General features: G+C 43.6%; 2 protein-coding genes and 1 long non-coding RNA gene across 4 annotated transcripts; 1 reads left to right on the forward strand and 2 right to left on the reverse strand.

Annotated features, from left to right (window-relative positions):
• The first annotated feature begins 30 nt into the window (after nucleotides 1-30).
• On the forward strand, nucleotides 31-3,795 carry BET1L (Bet1 golgi vesicular membrane trafficking protein like). Of its 2 annotated transcripts, none has more exons than XM_081885275.1 (4): nucleotides 31-167; nucleotides 717-808; nucleotides 1,216-1,272; nucleotides 2,031-3,795. In XM_081885275.1, exons 1-4 carry the CDS (start codon nucleotides 149-151, stop codon nucleotides 2,196-2,198), a joined length of 336 nt encoding a protein of 111 aa, XP_081741401.1. In that variant the 5' UTR covers nucleotides 31-148; the 3' UTR covers nucleotides 2,199-3,795. The 2 variants fall into 2 exon arrangements, with proteins under 2 accessions (XP_081741401.1, XP_081741402.1); XM_081885276.1 differs by lacking the exon at nucleotides 31-167 and adding an exon at nucleotides 312-615.
• Nucleotides 3,796-5,588: 1,793 nt separating this feature from the next.
• On the reverse strand, nucleotides 5,589-12,846 carry CIMAP1A (ciliary microtubule associated protein 1A). The gene is made up of 7 exons (XM_081885265.1): nucleotides 12,664-12,846; nucleotides 11,914-12,043; nucleotides 11,255-11,452; nucleotides 9,158-9,259; nucleotides 8,273-8,394; nucleotides 7,551-7,688; nucleotides 5,589-6,053 (listed from the first exon to the last, which is right to left on the reverse strand). Exons 2-7 carry the CDS (start codon nucleotides 12,020-12,022, stop codon nucleotides 5,964-5,966), a joined length of 759 nt encoding a protein of 252 aa, XP_081741391.1. The 5' UTR covers nucleotides 12,023-12,043; nucleotides 12,664-12,846; the 3' UTR covers nucleotides 5,589-5,963.
• Nucleotides 12,847-15,451: 2,605 nt separating this feature from the next.
• On the reverse strand, nucleotides 15,452-19,989 carry LOC309367196. The gene is made up of 3 exons (XR_014166948.1): nucleotides 19,351-19,989; nucleotides 18,679-18,863; nucleotides 15,452-16,327 (listed from the first exon to the last, which is right to left on the reverse strand). It is a non-coding gene; the product is annotated as an uncharacterized lncRNA (long non-coding RNA).
• Nucleotides 19,990-23,816: the final 3,827 nt, after the last annotated feature.

Raw genomic sequence — 23,816 nt, forward strand, 5'->3', positions numbered from 1 at the left:
CCAGCCGAGGGGAGGGCCGACAGGAGGGGACGCTGCGGCCGAGGGGAGAGTTTCCCCGGCTAGCCGAGCCTTCGCCGCCGCCGCCTCCGCCGCTGCTCCTCCTCCTGCTCTCTGTGGGCGGAGCGGGACACGAAGGCAGGAAGCGGCCATGGCGGACTGGGGGCGAGGTGAGATCGCGGAAGAGGCTGGCGAGGGGGCGCCGGAGCGGGAGCGGGTGGTGGTGGCGGCAGCGTTGCCTTCCCTCAGGAGAACGGGTCTGGGGGCGCCGTTGCTCCGGCTCGTCGCGCTGCCTCAGGACCTCCGTGGCCTGTGCTGGGGGTGGGAGACGGGGAACAAAGGAGGCATTCTGATCCTCCCCAGGTCACAGTTGCCACCTTCCCCCCTGCTCGGGGCTCCTGTGTCTTCTGTAGTCGACTGACGGGCAAGGACGTGGCAGCTGTTTTGCCCATGCTTTGCCAGTGTGGCTTTCTGTTGTGGTGGTGGAATGGACTCTTCAGCCCACGCAGTGCATTTTTGTGTGTGTTTGCAGTGTGGGGTAACATCCCACACTAGCAAGTGGGGAGCCTGCTGTGCCCTGTGATGGTGAAAATAGGCTTTGGAGTGAGCTAGGGGATGGTCTGCAAAATAACCACGCATTTTACCATACTACCTTTTGTTTTAACAGCTGTTATGTTTTAGCTTCACTAAGTGGCATAATTATTTTATCTTAATTTCAGGTCAGAATGCCAATGCTGTGGATGATATGTTAGATGTGGAAAACAAGCGTATGACCGAAAACCTAGCCTCCAAAGTCACCCGGCTAAAATCGGTTTGTAGATTACTTACTTTACCTGGGACATCCACACCTACCTTTTGCCCTGTGCTTTCTAGGCACAGGGCTGTGCTTTGAAATGTCATCACTGAACATGTTTTCTTTGTTTTGCCCTGGTGCTTTCCCATCGAAAACTTGCTCTTTCACGCTGAATCAGAACAAATGGAAATTTGTGGCATTTGGGCAAAAAGGAAGTCTGGATGAGCCCTTCCTCTTCGATTGCTGTCTTGCTCTCCAGAAGACTTTGGTCTTTGAGGGTTTTTGTTTTTGTCCCCACCCCCCTTGTATTTAGTAATGTACAGAGAATTGTTGAAGAGCAAATGATATTCTTGTTTGCAGTTTTATTAGTTCTTGCCGAAAGTTGTCTAGGTGTCAATAACTGCTTCATTCTGTGTTTTCAATAGCTTGCACTGGACATTGACAAAGATGCTGAGGATCAAAATCACTACTTGGATGGCATGGTAAGCAACTGTTTGCACTCTTTAAGAATTACTGATGAAGCTCAGCATGAGCAAACAGGACAATTAGTTTGTATTGAAACATATTTCTGTACAGAGAAGAAATCACCCACAAGTCTATTGGTGTAAGTAGCTCTGTTCCAGAGAGTTAATGTGTTTTAGCCTGCCATTGTACTTCTGGAACATGCTCATGCACACGTATCTTTTTTTCCTTTCTAAGAGGGACCAAACTTGTTGGTCTTCTGTTGGTAGTGATTCCCTGAGAAACTGGTGCTCAGTGATCTGGTATCTAATGGCAAATATGCTGTGAAACTATTTTGTGCATTAAGATTGAGGTTTGTGTCAAATATTCTGAATTTCTTATGCAAGAAGTACCTGAATGAACAATTGTGCAAACCTTGTGTGGACCTTGTACAGACTACCATGTTATAATGATCACATAGAAGTCTTATTTTCTCACTGGGTTATCGCAAGGATAAATGAGATCAAAATATGCATGCAGTAAAGTCATTTAAAATTGTTATTGACAAGGTCAAATCTTGAATTTCACTAGAGTATTTTGCTGGTGTGGGATCTGAGCACGTGTGTCTGTATTTGTTTGGGTTTTCTTTTTAAATATTAACAGTATTAAATTGGAATTCAATTAACTGAGTTAAATATATTTCTCTCACTGATATATGCCATATGTATATATAATCATGTTGCTTCTTTCAGTAAGCAATGTCTTCTAAATACCTTATTATTTCTACTCTTTGCATTAGGATTCCGATTTCATGAGTGTGACAGGCCTTCTGACGGGGAGTGTGAAGCGTTTCTCCACTATGACCCGGTCGGGAAGAGACAATCGTAAACTTCTTTGCTACGTCTCTGCTGGACTGATTGTAGTCTTCTTCATCCTCTATTATTTGGTGACAAGAGCACGGACTTGAGTAATTGTCCAGATTTTGTATTGGATAGTTGTTGAAGAGGGGGAAAAACTGATGATGAAAATGGTTTTGGAAGATCTTCAGATCCTGAAAATATTTTTCAAATGTTGACAGTGATCCAGAGGCACCTCTGTGGATTTCAGTATCATCTTTGGATTGTTTTGACGTGCTCTCTTAAAAAGAATATAATTTATTCTGTCACTGTTCCTTTGAAAATTTAAATGCAGCACAATTCACATCCTTGTTGAAGCTAAGTCTCTATATAATAGCTTACTCTCTCTGCTGTCTGGGTGGGAAAGCATGCTGGTGATGCCACCTCTTATAATTTTGTGGTCAGCAGGAAAATCCTGACACCCATGTCAGAGATGTTCAAGTGCCCAATTTGAATGGAAAAATACTACCTGGAGGACTGTGATGCATCTCTTGAGAACTAATTGTGTTATGGACAACTTCTTCCTAGAAAAGTAACTTTGAATTTATTTCCACTTCTGTTAACACCAGCATTTATAAGTAGTCAAACAATCCTTTTTGCCTATTACTCTCAAGGACTTGATTAGTAAAACAGAGAATATTCCTAAACGAAGGAAGAGTGAGAACTTGCACAAATGATTTTATCTCATTTTTTTCCTTCTTGTTCTAGTCTGTCCTCTGAACAGATTATTTATATTTGTTTATTGTTATACAAACCTTACCTTATAGCAAGTTAATGTATATTCGCTTTTAAAAGCTTGTCCAAATCATCCTTTCTGTTAAAGAATTTTATTGATTCATTGATTCTTGGTTAAGTCTTCTTTAGCTGGCTGCTGAATAATTATCCACTTCTCTCTGGAATCAAGTAGCATTTTGCAAAACTCCTCAGTTTTAATGTTTTTTACTAGGTTCTGGCACCTGGAGTGCCAGAAAGGTATTAACAGCAAAACTGGAGTTAAGTTTGTGTGTGATTGAGATCTCTGTCTCTCTGTCTCTGTCTCTGTCTCTCTCTCTCTCTCTCTCTCTCTCTCTGTGTGTGTGTGTGTGTGTGTGTGTGTGTGTGTGTGTGTCTCCTATGCATGTATACTCAAAACTTGGGTAAAGGCACATAGGACTGCAGCCTAGGTTTTTCATCTCTCGACTGGTGGTCTGACGTTCCAATTTCCGGGATATAACTTTCCATAATTTACTATGCAACAACTGAAATAATATAAAGAAGAAAGATTCTGGTACAGTTCTGCTGTGTATCATGGTCTAGTTGATACATTGCTGATCTTTGTCATTCAAAGCCTGACTTGATTTGGGTGAATCTTGCTTTTTTGTTTCTCACTTATTCTATAACATCTCACCATAGCAATAGTACCTTCACACTGGTTTTTAACTTAAAAATAAAATTAAAACAGGTTTTAAACACTTGCCAGTATTTTTCCCCCTGTATCCCTATCCCTAGTATAAATTCTGATATATACAGGTCCTGACCTAGTATTAGGCAAAGTGGGGCAGTTAGCTCATCCAGTGCTAGGGAGATAGCAGCAACAATCCCACAATCTGTTTCTGAGCCTTTAGCCCTCACCTGTTAAAGCGCAGCTGTGCCACAGGATGTTACACACACCCCGCCCGCCAAAAAGAACAGCATGCTGCCCTTAGGTGCAGTAGAGGACACTCTCCTGATGCTAGTAGTGAAGTAAGATTCAGCTGCATGAAATGGAAGGAGCATCATCATGTCTTTGCCTCAGGCAGCAAAACATGCCAGTCCTGGATATATATTAGGTAGTTTCTAAAGTCTTTCTTAGTAACCTTTGGCTGTTCTTATGAAAAGCAAACATTTGCTCCTGCATGTAAGACAATAGAGGCTGCTGCCCAAGGTTATAGTTGCTTCTTTAGATAGTTGCTTCTTTAGAACAAGTGAGCTAACTAGATCAGTATCAGGTTTTTGAGGGCAAGTCAAAAAATCTTCCAGGAGCCTGTCTTCTAAAACCTCTGAATGAGGGACAAGGTGGCAAGCTGCAGTTTGTGAACCCCTAAATGCATACTCCAGAGAGACATGCAGTGAATCGTAGCTCTTAGACAAGTGTACCCATCCTTATACATGTGGTTGCTATAATGTTTGTCATATTTACCTCATATCTCTAGGTGTACAGTGGTTGCAATCCTGATACATGTGGTTGCAATAATGTTTGTCATATTTACCTCATATCTCTAGGTGTACAGTACACCTAAAAATGCAATGGGCAAAATGAACCTGAGGTCACTGAAAAGCTAAGCAACCTTTAACTCAGGGATGCTGTCAAAAGATGCAGAATTCTTTAAAGTCACTATGATTTATTTATCATTTTTTAATGCCAGAAAATTAAAAGGACACTTCTCAGTTGGCTTCCAAGCCAGACAAACTTCGTAGCATGCCGTTCCTGTTCCAGACTTAAAAGTTGTTGGCAGGAGCCAGTGCAACTAGATCAGGGCAAAAATACTGCTCAAAAGCTTCCTCCCATAGCCTTGCTGCCTCAAAGCAGGGCTGACTGTTTCTGTGTAAACAGAAAGGGTTAAATGCCCCTCCCCTTTTAAACCTCTAAAAGGATATTGGGAGATCTGATTGCAGATATTCCACATCATGTGCTAGGAGGCTTTTGAAAGATAAATCTAAATAAAGAAGTTTATTTAATTTGAAAGATATCTCAACTGACATTCCGTTGCTACAGCACAGTGAGAAAGAAAGTGAGTTTACTGTATTTGCTTTTTGCAGCAAAAACAATCTTGTAGCGCCTTTAAAGACTAACAGATTTTATGGACTGTAGACCATGAAAGCTTATGCTGTAATAAAGTTACTGTCTAAATTGTGGTCAAGTGGACAGAGTAGGGCTTGGAACAAGTTTCATCTGTGCTATGGGCTTATTGTGTAGCCAACGGGGAAATAACAGGTGCAGCCTCACATACTCATCTGTGAAATGGCTTTCCTCACAGAGTTGCTGTGAGGATGAACACAATAAATATAATGCACAAAGGATGCTAAGGAGGGGGAACTGGTGAGATCCTGGTTCCCCCTCAACACATTTGTGCAGGAGGGGATGCAACCATTCGCAGCATCAATTATTTCAGCTGCTGTACCGGTATTAATGGGTAAGAATCCTGACTGAGCTGCAAGGCAATATTGTTATCACTATTACTGCTAGTTCTCTATGAAAAAGCTTAACATTCTACTTTTCAAGTTCAGAATATTCCTACAGTTTTTGAGTAGTGAACCCTCTACAAAAGAACTGATGTTTTATTTTATAGCCAGGACATGAAATAAACATTTTATTCCTGATTTGTTTATTTATTTCAAAACACGTTTCTCAGCTGAAGATATGGAATATACAAAATACTTTTTATGTGAGTTATTGCAACAAACAAGTTCCATGAAATAATTCTGGATCAGGAACACAAGTAGCTTTTTTACACAAATACATATATATATTTAATATATATTGGATCCTACTTTATGAAGAATGACACCGTTAATTGTATACTAGTTGTCAGAATGCCGACATGCATTTAGATATGTATTCCTTGGGCTCAAAGAGTAGGGCAAGTGTGAGCTGCGCTTTGTCTTCCTCACAAGAGGGGCTTATGGCCTATCCCTTCATCAGAGGACAGAACTTCAGTCTTGAATGGTAATCAGTTTCTGAATATTTTAAATGGTCCTTTAGCTCTGGTATTTGTAAAAAATGCAGTTAAACAGCTGGTGGTTAACTGTGTTAAAATGTGGAGGAACATGATATAGAAATATCAGTAGAAAAATCATTTTCTGTACAAGGGATGAATTCAGCAGACGTCCACAATCAGAGGTGTTGTGTAGTCGGAGTGTCTGATTCCAAAAGTGACAACTGGAGCACAAGATTTGAGCAATGATACCTAGAAGCAGAAGGAGTGTAAAATATATTAGGTGAAACAGGCTAGGCTTCTGCTAACAGATTCTTGATTTTGTTCTTTGATCTCTGTGTTCTGCTTAACAGAACAGGCTGCTTCCTGCTGGTTTACGGAGTAAGAAGCATTTTAAATGGAATGTTAAGTGGAAGAATTAAGTACAGATAATTAATAACTGCAGAGCACAACTGGGGCAGTGTTTCATGAAATACTGCTGGAGGAGCTAGATGAATATCCTGGGGATTGTGGACCCCTGGAGATAAACAGTAATTTCAACATCTTGTTTCTTCTGGTCTGAGTAACTTCATATGCAATTAAGTAGCACCATGGTTGGTTCTGGAAATGGAGTGTGTATAGTTTCAAGATCCAGCAGCACACACTTGCAAACAAAATTTCATGCGATTTTCATGTTCACCAGTTCACAAAACCCCCAAACTGGTTTGCACACACCTGTAGTAGTCTCAGGGGCTTACAAAGTGGGGGGCGGAGGGGGCGGATCACTCGGGGGGGGGTTGACAAGATGGCCCCTGCCTCCCCCCACCTGTAGAGCAGCTGAGGGCGCTTGCAGTCCATACGGGCTGCCGCTTGCGCAGCGTCCGTACGAGCTGCCGCTCTCTCACATCGTCCATATGGTCGGCCGTACGGGCTGCCTTTCACATGGCGACCATACAGGCTGCATCGCATGTGCACTCTGCAAGGATGCCGCTGCATGAGAGCGGCAGCCTGTATGGACTGCACATGTGCGGCATCCTGTATGGTCGCCGCACATGCAAAGTCTGTACAGATGTCGCACGTCTGTCACTGGGCGGTTGGCCCCACCCCTCGGTGTCCTGCCCCGGGCGCTGGAGAGGGTTCCTCCGACACTGAGTAGTCTTACTATGTCTGTCAAACCATGTGTTTGGCAGCAGAAGAGACTGGTTTGTTAAACTATAGTTTGCATTACATCCAAAACAGGAAATTGGTCTAAGCACACCATGTAAACCAGGATTGCAAATCACTGGTTGTTCTCGGTTTACAATCCTGGCTTGTAGAGAGCTTTAAAGCTGTACTTTAGACATCATGGCAAACTGTCATTCAACAATACAGAAAGTTTCTCTGACAGCCAGCTGCATAAGGAGAGGAGGGACTGCTCCAACCCATTGCTTGCTCCTGAGCCAACAAACCATGGTTTCTTGAAGCAGGAATGTGATGTCCCAATCAGACCTGTGTGACAAATGGACCAATCTAGATAAAGGATATCACTAGTAATTATTTGCGTGGGCCATAACAAGTTGATGGTTTGGTAATTACGTCAAACAAAAATGAACAAGGTTGCTAAGCTACTTATGACCAGCTTCTAACTTCTGTTTCTGTAATATTAGGACAAACATTTCCCTCTCCTCACATCCCACGATTTCAGGCTCTGTTGCCAGGAAAGGAGAATATCCATACATGGGAGTAATAATTGCTGAAAACAATTAAGCATGAAAGGAAGCTGCTTCTCACCTTTCCTACACTATAGTCTGCAGGCCCAGGTGTTTTCCCAGCTCTTAGACCCTTGCTTCGACTGCCCATAGAATACTTGGGCGCTCTCTTTTTGTAGATATCTGTATCAGGCTTATGATATGCAGCAGGACCAGGGGTCTGTAAGAGAAGGAACAGGACCCCCATAGATGAAGTAATAATACAATCCATATCTCCTAATTTCCCAGAAAAATTAAGCAGCTCCCTGTGTTACACCAAAAAACACATTGAATATAGTTCCTACTGTGGCAACGCTTTACTTCTCTCACTAATTGTATTCCGCTCCCCAATGATTTATCAGTGCAGTTGTAAAATAAAAAAGCAAATATGAAAATAGGACCTGCCATTGAGTTGTTTTTTTAAAGGACATGTGAAAATTAGAGTAAAAGATGTTGCACAACTGAGGCTAAAAAGTAGGGGTAAAACAAGATTAAAGGCGTTGCAAAAAGTTTGGTAAAAAGACCATGGCAAGATCGAACAGTGCATCACAGCCAGTTTTCTATCTGCTGCTGAATGAGTAATTTTAGCATCAAGACCCCCATGAAATAGCACAAATTGGCTCTTTGGCACTAGCAACCAGCAATATGCATTAAACTGTTAAATCAAAATTAAAACAAATCTCAGAAAAATGGACCAGAGCAGGCACAACTTTGACTATTGGTAACCAAGAGAGAAACAAGGCATGAAATGAAGCAGCAGTCTACCTTATGCAAGTCTTCATCGAAACGCCCAAGCTTACTCCTCCCTGTCATGGAGTAAGAAGGGCCGGCGGAGGTGGCCACTGTGTGCGGCCCAAGGACCTCAGGCATCGTGTAAGCACTGGGACCTGAAAGAGGAACATGGGGACCATTGGGAGGAGCACCAGAGACTTCCAGCAGAGCCAGAGGAGGAGGGAGGTAATGGCTGGGATCCAAAGAGTTGGGAATACCACCTAGGAAACTTTTGACCATTTTCCTTCAAAGAGGTGTAGGGAACCATTGGTCCGCCAGATGTTGCTGAACTACATATTTCCCATCATCGCTGGCCTTTGGCCATGCTGGAGTTGATGGGAGCTGTAGTTCAGCTACATCTGGAGGGCCAAAGGTTCCCCACACCTGTCTTAGAACATCGAACCATCGCAATACAGTATCTCAGAAATTGCTTTTCAGGGCCTCCTCCATTTCAAAAGAGTTTTCTTAATTTAATTTTCCTCCAGAGGCCATGTGCACATTCTCTCCAGCGCTCAAGTTCACAGGTCAAAACATAAAAAGCTGTTTCCCACTTCCACCATGTCTATCTTTTAACTGCAAAGGCTAGGCACTCTTCTTTTCATAATTTGTGAATATTAGCAATCTAATATTACTGGTTAGCATGATGCCAGCCACCTGCAGCCTTACCACCACGAGAGAAGACCTTTCTGAATGGCAGAAGCATAACACTACACCCCTAGGCTTAAACATGTGCATGTAAGTCCTGCTGAACTTGCTTCCAAGTAAACATGCTAATGCGCTGTGTTTCATCATTGATAAATTTCTTAAGACAACCTATGTTTGATGCCTTCCAACAACAACAGCAAAGCAAAAAACAAAACCATAAGGGATAAGCCTTACCTGGTGTGGCATCTACTTTGTAACCACGAGTCCTGAATGACATAGAATGTGCAGGAGCATTTTGATAAATTATTTTCCGTGACTTCTCTGGTGAGTAAGAGGCTAGGTAGATGGGAAGCCAATGAATGCAATTAGGTTAAAGCTCATCTTTCACCATGCCAAAATCACTGCTATGTCCTAAAGCCTCTGAAGGGCTGTCTACAGTTTTGTTAATTAAAAAGTTAACATTCTGCACGCAGGGAGGGTAAATCCCACATCACATTTTGACTAAGGCATGTGAATTAAAATGCAGGATGAATGTACATTTTGCATGATTTATTCTGATTGCAAATGAGACTGCAGTTGGATGAATATAAAACAGCAGATACAGAAGGAATAGAACGTAGTGTGGGAAGCAGGGATGCTGTTGGGAGTTGCAGAGACAACAGGTGTTTTCTGGATCTCCTGTTCTTAACTTTAATTCTTTGGCACTTGGGCCCTCTTCACCATGTGGTGCTTGTAAGACCCCAGCCACTCACCACCTTAGTTTCTCCATATAAATTACCTTATGCATATACATACCCACTGCCTTGTTTTCGGGAGAAGAAAAGGCTAAGGAGGAAACACTGAGGAAATCCTGAGTGGAGTCCCTAAGATGGTTGGACGGCGTCTTGTATGTCTCCTTCTGGCAATTCCTGCAGCCAAGCTGGTGCCAAACGTATTGCTCTGTTTTCCTTTGAACCACATCACTGAGGCTGAGAGGGGGGGTCTTGTTTTCTGGGCAGCCCAGGACCTCCACACACACTGCCCAGGCTTGTACCCCAGGGAGGTCACTGTGGGGCTGCTAATGCAGCAAAAACAGCACAGGAGGCAGCAGTTACGAGTTACCGGTCTCTGCAGCCACAGCAGGTGCTGTGATTCTCTGGCAGTTTGACTTCACCCCCTGAGGAGCATTCCATTGTCTCTCTAGACAGAAGGATGCCAAAAAAGTGTGTGTTTTGTGCAAATTTGTGCCACAGAACTGTCCCTGGTACAAAGGGTGTATGCACTGGTGTACGAAAAAGTATCTATGTCCCTGCGAGCTGGCAGGAAACTGGGTGTCCCTTCTGTGGCCAATGAGGTGAAGTGGCTGCCTCAGGTGGCTGAATTCGCCAGGGCAGCAGAACCTGATGCTGATATTCCCCCCCCCCCCCCGTTCTGGATCTAGATCTTCTCTCATCCCTTCTTCCCAGGCAGGGCAGGGGCACCATTTTGGGGCCTGGCTCAGATGCCAAAATGTTGTCAGCCGGCCCTGGGAGGGTGCAGAGGCATGCAGGGAGAGGAGAGGGAGAAGTTCTGTTGCGCAAGTGGAAATCCTTAGGCTAGCTGAACTAGTTGAGTCACAATGGATATCAGCCCCAGCAAGCAGGGCCAAGTGACTAGAGACGATGCAAACTGTAGTTCAGCAATATATGGAGGGTCAATATATGGTCCCCACTCCTGCACTAGTGGAAAAACTTCTTTGGATTCTGCCCAAAGCAGCTTACCCAAAATTGACATGGCACAAAATAAAAAATACAACCAAAAAACAAGACAAAATGCAGCCTAAACTGAGAAATAAGACAAAATTCAACCTAAAGCCAACAGTAGCATACGAGATATGCCTGATGTTGTGGCAAGATTTGAGGACGCTTTTGACAAACATCCAGATGCAGCCTTTGACAGAGCTTTTTTATTCTCTAAAAATAATCAGGCATGTTGAAACTTAACAAACTGTTGGATTACTATAAAAGATGCAGGAGGAAATTAACGATAGGACCCACAAAGGCGAGGAGGGAAGTCCAGGAGATTCTATGGAACCTTATGACGTATGCTGGATATGTCATTGTAAAACTTCAAATTGAAAAACCAAATAAATAAATTTACAAAAAGAAAAAAGAAACTGAACAAACAGAATCAGTCCAGTCTCTGTCTGAGCAAGCAACTCATATGGATTATTTAATCTGAGGATGACACCACATGTTTTTCAATGTAGCCATAAGAAATCATTCCAAAGGCCAGTTTTGGAACGATGCACCCAAATTCTACCTTAGTCTTGGGTTAGTCAACATATACCTTGGATGGGTGACTATTACTCACCAGGACCTGGGGTAACCTCCTTTTTCACTCTGAATCGACCACCCATTGTATAAGACGGAGCCGATTGCCTTCCTCTGTTTGTCATATAGCCCTGCACATCGTAAGGACCCGGAACTCTGTCTTTGCTGGGTGGGGGCTTTGCGCCATACATACTGTAGGCAGGGGCTTTCCTTTTGGTAGGGATGTGTGAGATATAACCTGAAAAAGGACAGACACATTTCATGCCACAGAGCTCAGGAGTAAGGCGTTGCCTCCGACTGGTTGCAGTTCTCCAGTATCTCAAAGACAAAGGACGTTCCTGGCCCTGCTTCCTTAGATCATTTAGTCTGAGACACGAGAGATTGAAATATATGTTCTCCTATGATGATGCAGCTGATCTCAGTCATTTCTAGTTGTGGGGCACCAGGGCAGCTGAGAGGGACAGGGTACAGAGGGGACTGGTGTCCCCGGCCAAGAGCCAGCAGTGGACCCAAGCTCTAAGAGTTTTCAAGTTTCTACATGCCCCCAAAAGGAAAATATGTACCGGAATATGGAGCTTCCCCACCCCTGATCAATTTCTGTGATGTGGGCCAGCCTGGCAGATTGCTCCTGCTGTCCAGTCCCCTTTTTATTTGCATCAACTTTTTAAACCCCACTATACTCCTGTTTCTTTTGCTTACCTGTTGCTCCCGGTATGTTGTACTTGGGCCCAGGGCTGGAATACTGGGCCATGACTGGTCCTCGTGGACGATGGGGCCTCCATGTGCCCACCCAACCTCCATTACTCATGATGGCAGTCTAGTCTAAAGCCTAAGAAATGAAGAACACAGAGCGAATTTGTGTAAAGGTTAGTTTGGATACATCCTCCTGGGGGAAAACTTAGGGTAACTCTATTGTACCCTGCACTGAGCTGGCAGGATCTATAGCTAGCTATTAACATGACTGTTACCAATTCAGTAGAGTCTCATTGTATTATCTGGGTTGTATTGGAGATAGAAGTACCAAGAATGGAAGAATTAGGCCTCCCTGCATAAGAAGTGCCTACTGGATCATGCCAGCTGCTCATCTGGCCCAGCATCCTGTTCTCACAGTGGCCACCATTTATTGTGGGAAGGGGCTCTTCATGCATCCAAGATCTTTTGTAGAGTCCACATGGCATAGTTGTCGTCATCAAAATACCAGCCTGTATTTCTCCCTCTCTTTAATCTGGATTTACCTTTCCTGGGAGAAACCCAGTAAATAAATAAATAGAAAACCTTGTGTTGCTGATTACCAGTTTGCACTATCTAAGTGATCCGCTTACTGTATTAAACCCCCGCCCAGAATCAGCCATCGACTTCCAAAAGAGTCAGGTAACTACACATGAAACAGAGGAAAAAAATGAATATAAACTAAAACAATTCTTAAATGGCCACTGAGTGCTAATTCACCTACTTTTGCCCTTGGAGATTTAACTGATGTGGGCAACAGTGTTTTCTGCAGGATATTTCCTTGCTGTCTGTCAACAGGGCTGTGGACAGTTTAAGGAGAAGATGGAATTCTGAACAAGCAGAACCCATCTCCGTTTGCAGGGATTTATCCTCCCCTTCATGTGAAGAACCTTCATGAAATTGCCATAGAAACAGACAATTGCCCTTCATAGTACTTCTGGGTGTTCTAGAACACCAGGTATGACTCTTAGGAAAGCCTGGGCTGTGTGTGTGTCATGATGAGAATTAGAGTCAAATCACATAGCCTGTGGAAGATCCTTGGCTGGATCTCCAAATATATTTTTCTTTTGCTAAAAGCAACCGGGGATTTTGATTGGCACACTGCATAGGAGAAGGAGGGGAATTAATTCGCTCCTCTCCCATGCCAGCTACTGTAAGCAAGTTGTCTCTAATGATGCAGGCAGCCTTGTAAGTTAAAATTTCAGGTATGAAAATCTCTGAGAATGACTAGAATATCTGAAAATAGTGCACATTGAAAATACACAATCCTAATACAGGCATACCTGTCAGGGAGCCATAAATCAGCAATAAATCACACAGAGTACGTAGCGTTTACTCTTTATTTGAAGAAGCAAGGCCTGCTCAGGGGAGCCAGGCCTAATGAGCACAGCAACTCTTCTCAGTAGGACTTGCCCCTATGAGGCAGTTGTGGAGGCTGAAGGTCCCTGCCTTCCCACAGCTGTCTGAATCTCATCCTCCCCCTGGGTCCTTCCCAAGCAATCTGAAACTATGCAGGGATGTCTGTCTCTGCTCCTCTGTCTTCAGACCTCTTCTGGTCCTGGGAGACTGTGGGGAGGAGAGCTTGTTGCAGCAGGAGAGGGAGACACCTGCGTTTCTTCACCAGCTTGACTCATCTCTGCCTCTTGGCCTCCCTCCTCTCCAGCTTCAGATTCTGATTTTGGACTTCCCTCTGCCACAGCCTCTTCCTGCACAATAAACCATGTTACCTCTTCAGCTCCCGACACCCACTGGCAGAGGAAGGGGGTGGTGACATTGCCCTCCGCCCCCCAGCGACACTCACTGTGGGCGGCATCCACTGGGATGCTTGCCCCGCCCCCAAAGATAGGTAGCCCTGCCCCCACAGCCAGCTAGCCCCGCCCCCGGGTGGACAGCATGTGCGCCGCTCTGGGTGCCGGAGCAGCTAGCTCCGTCTCTGCCAACACCTCCTTCTCCCAGTCTGCTCCTTCTTCTCCCTCTGACCACTCATCATCATCCCACCACCAATCCCCTGGCTCTGAGCCTTCTTCCCTTAGGGGTTCCCCAACTGGTGCCTCCCACCATTCCCGTGTCCAGCCAGTCCGCAACAATACCTCAGAGATCTTGTGGGTTCAGTTCTAGACCACCGTATTAAAGCGAATATCACAATAAAGCAAGCCACACATTTTTGTTTTGTTTCCCACTTTCAGTGGGGCCCCAGAACTCATGAGCAATTATGCCCCACGCAAAGTGAACATGATGGCATTGTTGACAAGATGGACACATAGCTTGCCTTTGGTTCCAGCTACTGCCTGTTGACCTGAAACCAGCCATGTTAGGATATTGGTTCCCCTTCATAATACTGATGGCTTTTGTTTCGTTTCAGATTCACATGTAGTCATCAAGCCAGAATCACTGTCTCTATCACTAGATTGCCCTACAGCTGCTCTGGATACATTGGAACATTGGATATGTGTCCAGGGCAGCTGTTTATCAGCTCCATCTGGTATACAGGCTGAGACACTACCTGCCCGTGGACTGTCTCACCCAGAGAGGTGAATGCTCTAGTTATCTCTCGCTTGGACTACTGCAATGCGCTCTATGTGGGGTTACCTTTGAAGGTGATCCAGAAACTATAACTAATCCAGAATGCGGCAGCTAGACTGGTGACTGGGAGTGGCCGCCAAGACTACATAACACCAGTCTTGAAAGACCTAAACTGGTTCTCAGTACATTTCCGAGCACAATTCAAAGTTTTGGTGTTGACCTTTAAAGCCCTAAACGGCCTCGGCCCAGTATACCTGAAGGAGCGTCTCCACCCCCATTGTTCTGTCCGGACACTGAGGTCCAGCACCGAGGGCCTTCTGGCGGTTCCCTCGTTGCGAGAAGCCAAGTTACAGGGAACCAGGCAGAGGGCCTTCTCAGTAGTGGCACCCTCTCTGTGGAACGCCCTCCCACCAGATGTCAAAGAGAAAAACAACTACCAGACTTTTAGAAGACATCTGAAGGCAGCCCTGTTTAGGGAAGCTTTTAATGTTTAATAGACTATTGTAATTTAATATTCTGTTGGAAGCTGCCCAGAGTCGCTGGGGAAACCCAGCCACATGGGCGGGGTATAAATAATAAATGATGGTGATGATTGTGGAATGGATTCCATCACAAGTGCTATCATTGACATGTAGAAATAAATTGATTGACTTTCAATCGCCTTTCACCTTTTGGCACAGTAGGGAAACTGAGACAGCAGCACTTTCCCCCATGCTGAGGCACAAACAGAAGGCTCTCTCTTACCCCTGCCCCCCTTTCCCCCAGCTGGGGATGCCAACTGGCTGGAAAAAAAGACCTTTGCTGCTTCTCTGCTTTAGAAACACCTTCAGGGTCTGATACTGAGTTAGCTTCTGGTCCATCAGACGAGAGTCGAAAGAAGTTCCTGCTAATATTTATATGAGGCACTCATTTTTACAGTATTTTCCCATGAGATTATTTTTATCATAACTATGTTAATTAAACCTGTAAAATAACTACATTATTTAAACATGTAGAATTTTCACTGTAGTTTTTTTGCAGTTGATTTTTATGCATTGGTTTTTTTTGGCTACTTCTGCTGTTTGCAAACCAGCATTCATGGGCAGTTGTCCAGACATGCAGGTTCTTCATTATGGGTACATCTGGGAAGCCACAATTGGTCAAATAAAAATAAACAAACATGAAAAAACCTGCACCTGCACTTGTCACAACAAATGCAATTTCCATGCATGTTCCAAATCATTTCTCAAATTAAATTGAATGTGTTGATTCTGTGTGTTCATGCAGACAATTTCTGTATTTTACAAGGTTTGAACTGAAGTCTACTTTCACATATTGCAGACTTAAGACAGAGCCAAGATGGTGAAGGAACAGTGGTCAGAATTCTCCTTTGTTACCTCCCCATGCTCCTGGAACTGGCAGAGTTACCCAGCCTCACACCAATTACTGTCTTTTTCCATACTGAATTACTTGTAGTGGATAAGCCGTTGTATTGCCTCAGTTACTTGCAAGATTGAAAATGAAACTCCTTAAAAGTATTATCAGCCATACAGCACTACATGTTACAGAGACCCAAATTGCTGCTATAACTGCTGGAAAACACACAAAGATCGTTTGTAATTTACCTGAATGCAACAAGATAAGGAATTTTAATGAAACGTGAAGCTTGAATTATTCAGGAATATTATAAAGAGGTTTCTCATTGGTTTTGTACAGCATGATGAATATACTCTAAAGGAAGGATAGGGCTTGATCAGTGAAAGCAGAAAGAGAAAAGGGTGCATCATTCAATGAGCAGTACTGGGCGACTGCTGCTGGCAGATGGCCTGCAATGTTATTGAAGATTTCCTTCGAATTATCAGCACATCTTCAGTATATCAGCCTGAAATTAAAAGGGCAGAAGAAAATTCAGCATAAAGTCCTCTCAACATAGCAATATGGGATAAGTTCACATCTTCGCAGATTACCCTCACCATTGTTGTGTTAGTCTTTTTTATATTTTTTTTATAATTTTCAGTTTTCACAATTCGAAATAGACATTTTACAAACTTATTGATATCTAATGACTTCCCCTCTTCTCTTTCCATGGTTCATTTTACATATCTTCCATTCCTGCATATTTTACTATAACCATTCAAATCAATTTTCCATTTTTACACCATTCAAACATTAATTACACTTTTGAATTTATCAGAAACGCTGCCAGCGTTTCTGGGTTTTGGGACGAAAGCTCACAATTTAAAAAAGAACTATTACAAAACAAGGATAAACTCTTGTCGAGAATGTATAACTTTCTATTGCAATGGGAAACAGAAGACGAACTAGTGAAAGCTTCAGTGACCCACTGGGCAATGGATATAGGACACAATATGGATTTAAACCTCTGGGAGAAACTCTGGAAAAGAGATTTGAAATTTACTGCATGTTACACATTGAAAGAGAACTATCTGAAAATGATTCACAGTTGGTACCCAACTCCAAGTAGGTTGGCTAAGATGTATAATGTACAATCAGATATGTGTTGGAAATGTAAAGAAAAGGAGGGTACCATTTTTCATACGTGGTTGACATGTAAAAAGGTAAAAGAATATTGGGAAATAATTTATAACAAGTTGAAAAAAATGTTTAAAATTACCTTCCCCAAAAGACCAGAGTCCTTTTTATTAGGAATAACCCAGACAGAAATTCCTAGGTGTCAGAAAATCTTGTTTATGTATGCAACAAGAGCAGCCCATGTTTTGTTAGCCAAAAAATGGAAAATGAGCGAGGTCCCAGATAAAGAGGATTGGCAACTTAAGATGTTAGAATATGCAGAACTTGCAGGTTTAACACATAGAACAAGAGAGCAAGAAGAACATATGTTTAAAGAAGAGTGGAGAACATTTATTGAGTATACAGAAAATAATTGTCCACCACTGTTGTGGTAGTTTTGACTAGTGCTATTGGGGCACCATACCTTGGGTCCAGTAGTGGAGCTTCATGCTCCGGCACTGGGGGGTGGGGTGGAGAGCAGGCGGGGGCGGGGCTGGCGTGCATCCTGAGGACGGGACATGCTTCCTGGGGGCATGCCCCGCTGCCTGCGGGGGCGTGGTGCCCAGCGCTGGTGGGGGGGCAGCTGCGATGGTTGGGGTGGTGCGCTCCCCCCCCACGCTCCTCTTCCTCCGCCAGTGCTTATGTCTACATGACGGGTGCTGGGATTGGCACACACCTGTTCACATGTTCCTTTACAAAAACTTGCTGATATTATATCTAACACAAGTGTGATACCTAGACTGGCCAGATACAAAAGAGGACAGGGCTCCTGGCTCTTTAATAGTTGTGTAGATGAGGGGATTTCAGCTTGCTTGACAAGCCACATACCCTCTTGGACCTCTGGCTGCCCATGTTAGATGTAATATCAGTGAGCATCTGTGAGCCTAAGCTACCTTGGTGAGTGGTGCCACCTCATAAGCACCACTTTGTCTACCAAGAGTGCCTCCACACAGCAATTTATTCCCTTTTCACATTTACTTGACTGTTGATTTCTGCGTTATAAATGAGCTTTCACAGAATGTAAAAGCCACTTCTGGGAACGTAGCAGAATATAACGCAAGTTGAGTGCTCATTTCTGTGTTCATAGAAAAATAGAATTGCAGAATTGGAAAGGATCCTGAGGGTGTTTCTAGCCCAACCCCTTGCAATGCAGGTATTTTTACCTGACGTGGGGCTTGGCCCTGAAATTAAGAGTCTCATGCTCTAGTGACGGAGCGATCCTGTGTATTTACACCCAGATGAAATCTATTTGCAAATACTGCAGAAATGAGCACTAAACTTGCACTGTGCAACTTGCAGGTGCAACCACAAACCAAAACGTAAGAGAGGACTGAGAGAGGTTGAAGTTGTGGCAAACACAACTTCCAGTTTTTCCACCAGTTTTCCTGCTTTGAGCCTGGCACCAGCTCCTGCCACCGCCTAGGATGGCACTGCAGACCACATGGGGCTAGGTTGCACCCAGTCCAGTGGTCCAGGATTTCGCCATTTTCTAGTAGATAGAAAACTTGTTCTAATTTTTAAACATTACTCAAGTCCCTGGAAACCTGTGTGATTCTACATTCTTTCATGTTCAGTATGTGGACATTAACATGATTTTTCTTAATTGAACAGCATTTGTGAAAATCAAACGACGACCCGTCAGAGTTAAGGTTCAACTGCAAGAAAAGCAAGGACATTAAAAAAAAAATAGAAAAAGATTACCGCTAGATCCACCAAAGCCAGTTTGTGGAGCAAAGACAACTCAAATACACTTGCTCTCATTTTAAGTGCAGCATTTATCGCATGGACGTCACTTGTGTACTTTGAAAGTTCTTCCTGAAACACCGAATCCGATTTTAAAAGCCCTTTCTGCACAATGTTATTGACAGCGATACAAGAAATCAAACCTAGGTTAAAAGAAAAAGAAGAGCTGAAGAGCAAGTGATTTGAAAATTACATTTTTTACGCATATTTTATTTCATGCCTTAGGAGTGTAAAATTAATAACAGTGATGCAGTGGCTTAACAATTAATCCTTCTTCCCAAGGGACCTCTGCAAATTGTAGCTCTGTGCAGGATAGTGGGGTCTCCTAACGACTCTCAGCACCTTTAATAAACCACAGCTCCCAGAATTCTTTGGGGAAAGCTGTGACCGTTTAAAGCGGTATCATAATGCTTGTATGGTGTGAATGTTGAGCCAGTCACTTTCTCACACACTCTAATCTATCTCATAGGGTTGTCGAGAGGATAAAATGGTGGTTTTTCCTCAAGTTTTAAGGAAGGAAGGGGCTGGCTCTTCTTCAGGTTCTGTTCATTTTCACTGCCAATCTCTGGCTTTGACCACACACTTTTACCTTCATCATAAAGAGAGATAAACGGTATTGGCGATACTTACCAGAGTTGCAGCGACATGCCAGGGAGAGGAGCAGAAAGACAATGGCTGCCTTCATAGCTACAAGGACAAAGGAGTGCTCCCTGGGAATAGTCAAAATGCTCTGTGACTTTCTGCGGAACCTCAGACATGCAGCCGAGAGAAATATATAGGAGCCAGCCAGCAACACTTGACTCCTCCCTCAATATGGCAGTTTACAAGACTTCTTGGGCTGTTTTTGTTTCTAAACAGCATGCACTCACTCCGGAGTCAGAGGGAGAGATTTGCTGGAATTTAAAAGACTGAAACCCATTGCTAACATGCAACGCATCGTTTTGTTGCTTTGTAACAGTTATTGTCTATAGCTAAATGTTTAGAAACCAAGTTCTGCAAGTAAAGCTTTTTTAAAAAAACTTATTTACTGTGGTGAAGAGGATTTATTTCTACGCAAGAGTCAGATCAGAGACTTTCTGCTGACGCTATGAAACAGGACCTTGGCCATCGGCTGATTAATGCAACACTATACTTTCCCTTCTAGCTATACTGTACTTTATATTTCACATGCAGCTAATTGTGGAAAAATAGTGCCTCAGCACTAGTAAAGTCTCTTGTGTTGAAGCAGCCGATATTATCAATTTTGTACTGCTCAGGTATGAAGCCTCTGAATTATTCCATTGCAGTACCTCAGGATAAAAATCAAAATAGATGCATTTTTAACAACAACAACAACAACAACAATAATAATAATTTAAGGCCATGTATTCAGCAGCTGGGCAGGATGACCCTCTGTTGTATGATATGATCCCACAATGGTTCTTATATACTTAGCTCAGGGGTCGGCAAGGCTTACTGGGCATGGGCTGGATCACTCCCGTGGAGATCCTCCGTGGGATGGCCCTGTGCAGCATGACGCTGGAAATTGCGTCTGCGCATGTCCAGGGCACCAGAAGTAGCTTCTGCACATGCCCAGATGCCTAAAATCGTGCCTTCACAGAAGCGATTTCCAGCGCCACAGAAGAGAGTCCCTGCACCACACCGTGCCAGTTTAGTGCAGCATGTGGGGACTTGCCAAGCAGATGGCTTGGTTCAGGGGCGGCTCGTGGGCTGGTTAAACAGCCTTCGTGGGCTGCTTCCGGCCCATGGGCTGCAGGTTGGGGACCCCTGATTTAGCCCTGCTCAATCGAAGGGAGTCCCTGCTCAATCGAAACGGCTGACTGGCTATCCTTGAATCAGTTGCTGCAGCTCAGACAGACCTACCTTCTAGGGCCGCTGTGAGGGTCAATGGGGAAGAGAACCAAATATGTCACTTTGAGCTGCATGGAAGGAATTAATAAAAACAAACACTTTTGTTGTGTTCTCTGCAAGCGGAGGCCGAGCAACGCATGTGCACGCATATGCCAAATGATGTCATGACATCATGTTGAGCACACCGCTGGGCACCCACAAACTGGGGCCCAAGTTGGCACCTCTGCCTGAGACATACTGTGGGTACAGTTCCAGAGCACCACAACAAAGTGAGTGGTGTAATAAAGATAGTCACACTTTTTTTTTGTTTCCCAGTGCATCCAAAAGTCATGTTTGCACTATACAGTGGTATCTCTGATTAAGAATTTAATCCGTTCCAGAGGTCTGTTCTTAACCTGAAACTGTTCTTAACCTGAGGTACCACTTCAGCTAATGGGGGCTCTCACTGCCGCCGCACGATTTCTGTTCTCATCCTGAAGCAAAATTCTTAAGCCGAGGAACTATTTCTGGGTTAGCGGAGTATGTAACCTGAAGCGTCTGTAACCTGAGGTACCACTGTACTATTAATCCAGGCCCTCCTGGCTGCAGAGGTGGGAGGGGAAAAAACAGCTCCAGCACCAACCCACTCCTCTACTGCAGTGTTTTTCAACCTTTTTTGGGCAAAGGCACACTTGTTTCATGAAAAAAATCACGAGGCACACCACCATTAGAAAATGTTAAAAAATTTAACTCTGTGCCTATATTGACTATATATAAAGTAATTCTCTTGAATAGGAATCAAATAAACACAAAGAAAGTATTTTATAATTACTTTATTATGAAATAGTAAGTAAACAGAAATATGAAAAATTATAAAATACTTTATTTTTAAATCTTTCGAATTTTTCAATTTTTCCCACGGCACACCAGGCAACATCTCGCGGCACACTAGTGTGCCGCGGAACAGTGGTTGAAAAACACTGCTCTACTGTATCCAGAAAAGGGGCAGTGGTGGTGCAGAGTGGGGGGGATCTCCTTACCTTGGATGTGGCTGGGCTGCCTGCAGTTGCACCCCCATCCTCGTAAGGAGTAATATCTGTGATGTGCAATACAACGAGGCATGCCTGTACTTTGGCAACCACTTAATTGCCTGAGAAAAATTCATTTAAAGATGTTCAGAATAGATAAACTGAACTATGCATCTATGAAAATACCAGAAAACCTTTAAATGTATAGATATTGCATTGCAAAACAAGACAAGCAGGCTAGCAGATGGCATTTTTTGTTTTTAAGGGTCTTGTCCCCCCCACACTCATATTGCAACATTGGAGAAAGAGAAGAGCAAAGTGTTTTTCTGGTTCTGCTTAGATGGAGCTGGGGAGAGTGAAAACACAGCTATGTACCCCCCAAGATGAAGAAAGGTGCACATGGTTTTTAAAGCGAAACGGGACTTTAACATTGTACTCAACATCCCAAACGATCAGCACCCCATGCTTCTCCCACCATTTCTTTAAGGTAGAGAGGTTCCTTTACGCCCACGTCGCTATATTCCAAAGCTCTCAGCAGCAAGTATAGGGAGACTGACAGATTGCACAAGGTCCCAGAAACTCCACACAAGGCTTACACACATGGCAAAATGGAGCTTAGCCTGCCTCAGAACGGAGACCTTGAAGATGCATTCCTATTGGTTAAGTGCCTCGTTGTGATCTCGTAGAGGGGTCATACCATGTGGCCTTTAAACTCTTCCCAGCCACAAAAGAACAGCTGTTTCTGGAGAGTATGGTTGGGATTAGAGAAATGGCTGAAGGGAGGCTTTGAAGAAACACACCCACAGTCCCCAAATTGGGATGGTCTAGACATGAGCTAGACATACAGTTGATATGGAACAGCATGCTTTTGCCCTGGGTGACTGATGACAGGTTTCTCAACTTGCTTTTATCCAGCCCTTCATATTTACTGAATGTAGTACAAAGCTGTTAAAATAAAAGAATTTCCCAGATTCAGCAGAATGGATAATTTAGTTTCTGTGTTCAAAACAGTTTTTCCATTTCTATCATATGTAAAAGAAAATTTAAAAAATAATGCCTGAGAAATAAAATGTATATTAATGTGGTACCAACAAAATAACAATGCAGAAGGCCCCAGATAAACTTCCCTGGAGATGGAATTCTAGAAACAATATTGACTACAAATCAATAGGAAAAAATATACTACTACTACTACTACTAATAATAATAATAATTTATTTGTACCCCGCCCATCTGGCTGGGTTTCCCCAGCCACTCTGGGCGGCTTCCATAGAAACCAAAAAACACTAAAGTATCATACATTAAAAACCTCCCTGAACAGGGCTGCCTTAAGATGTCTTCTGAATGTCAGGTAGTTGTTTATCGTCTTGACATCTGATGGGAGGGCGTTCCACAGGGCGGGCGCCACCACCGAGAAGGCCCTCTGCCTGGTTCCCTGTAGCTTTGCTTCTCGCAATGAGGGAACCGCCAGAAGGCCCTCAGCGCTGGACCTCAGCGTCTGGGCAGAACGATGGGGGTGGAGACGCTCCTTCAGGTATACTGGGCTGAGGCCGTTTAGGGCTTTAAAGGTCAGCACCAACACTTTGAATTGTGCTCGGAAACGTACTGGGAGCCAATACTTACAAATCTTTTAATAACCTCCATGATTTAGAAGCAGCATTTGTGTTAGCAATTCTAGACCTGTATTCAGAAACTCTATAAAACCCTAAGCTATACTGATTATTTGGATACAGGACAAATTAACTGTGTTGTGGAATAACCTGCCTCTTTCCATCCCATTCCCCTACCTGCATGTGCTCTTTGTAACATTGAAAAACTTACAGCCACTGATCTGCAAAGTTTGCAGTCCTGTTGTGCAGCTCCTAACACAAACACAGCCTGATCCAGCAATATTGTCAACATCTCTCATTCAACTTCAAAATTGCACATATTGAGATGCATTGTCTTCAGATTTCATTCGTATATGCACATAATGAAGTACACATTTAGAATGTTACTACACTCAAAGAGAATTGTGGAGGGCAAACTAATGAAAGACACCAAAGTGCAAAACTAAGGGCATCTGAATCAGGTTCCTCAGCTGCACAGAATGCACATTAAATTTGACTTGCGAAAGTGACATATTTCATTTCATTCTTTACATGCGCATTTTCTCCTTCCACCAAGAAATACACAGTAACATTCCAGTCTCCTAAACCAGGCAGGCAGGCTATGCAAAGAGAGAGTTGTTTTCTCAGA

The sequence above is a fragment of the Podarcis melisellensis genome (genome assembly GCF_964234715.1).
Source record: "Podarcis melisellensis genome assembly, chromosome: 1".
Classification (NCBI taxonomy): Eukaryota; Metazoa; Chordata; class Lepidosauria; order Squamata; family Lacertidae; genus Podarcis; species Podarcis melisellensis.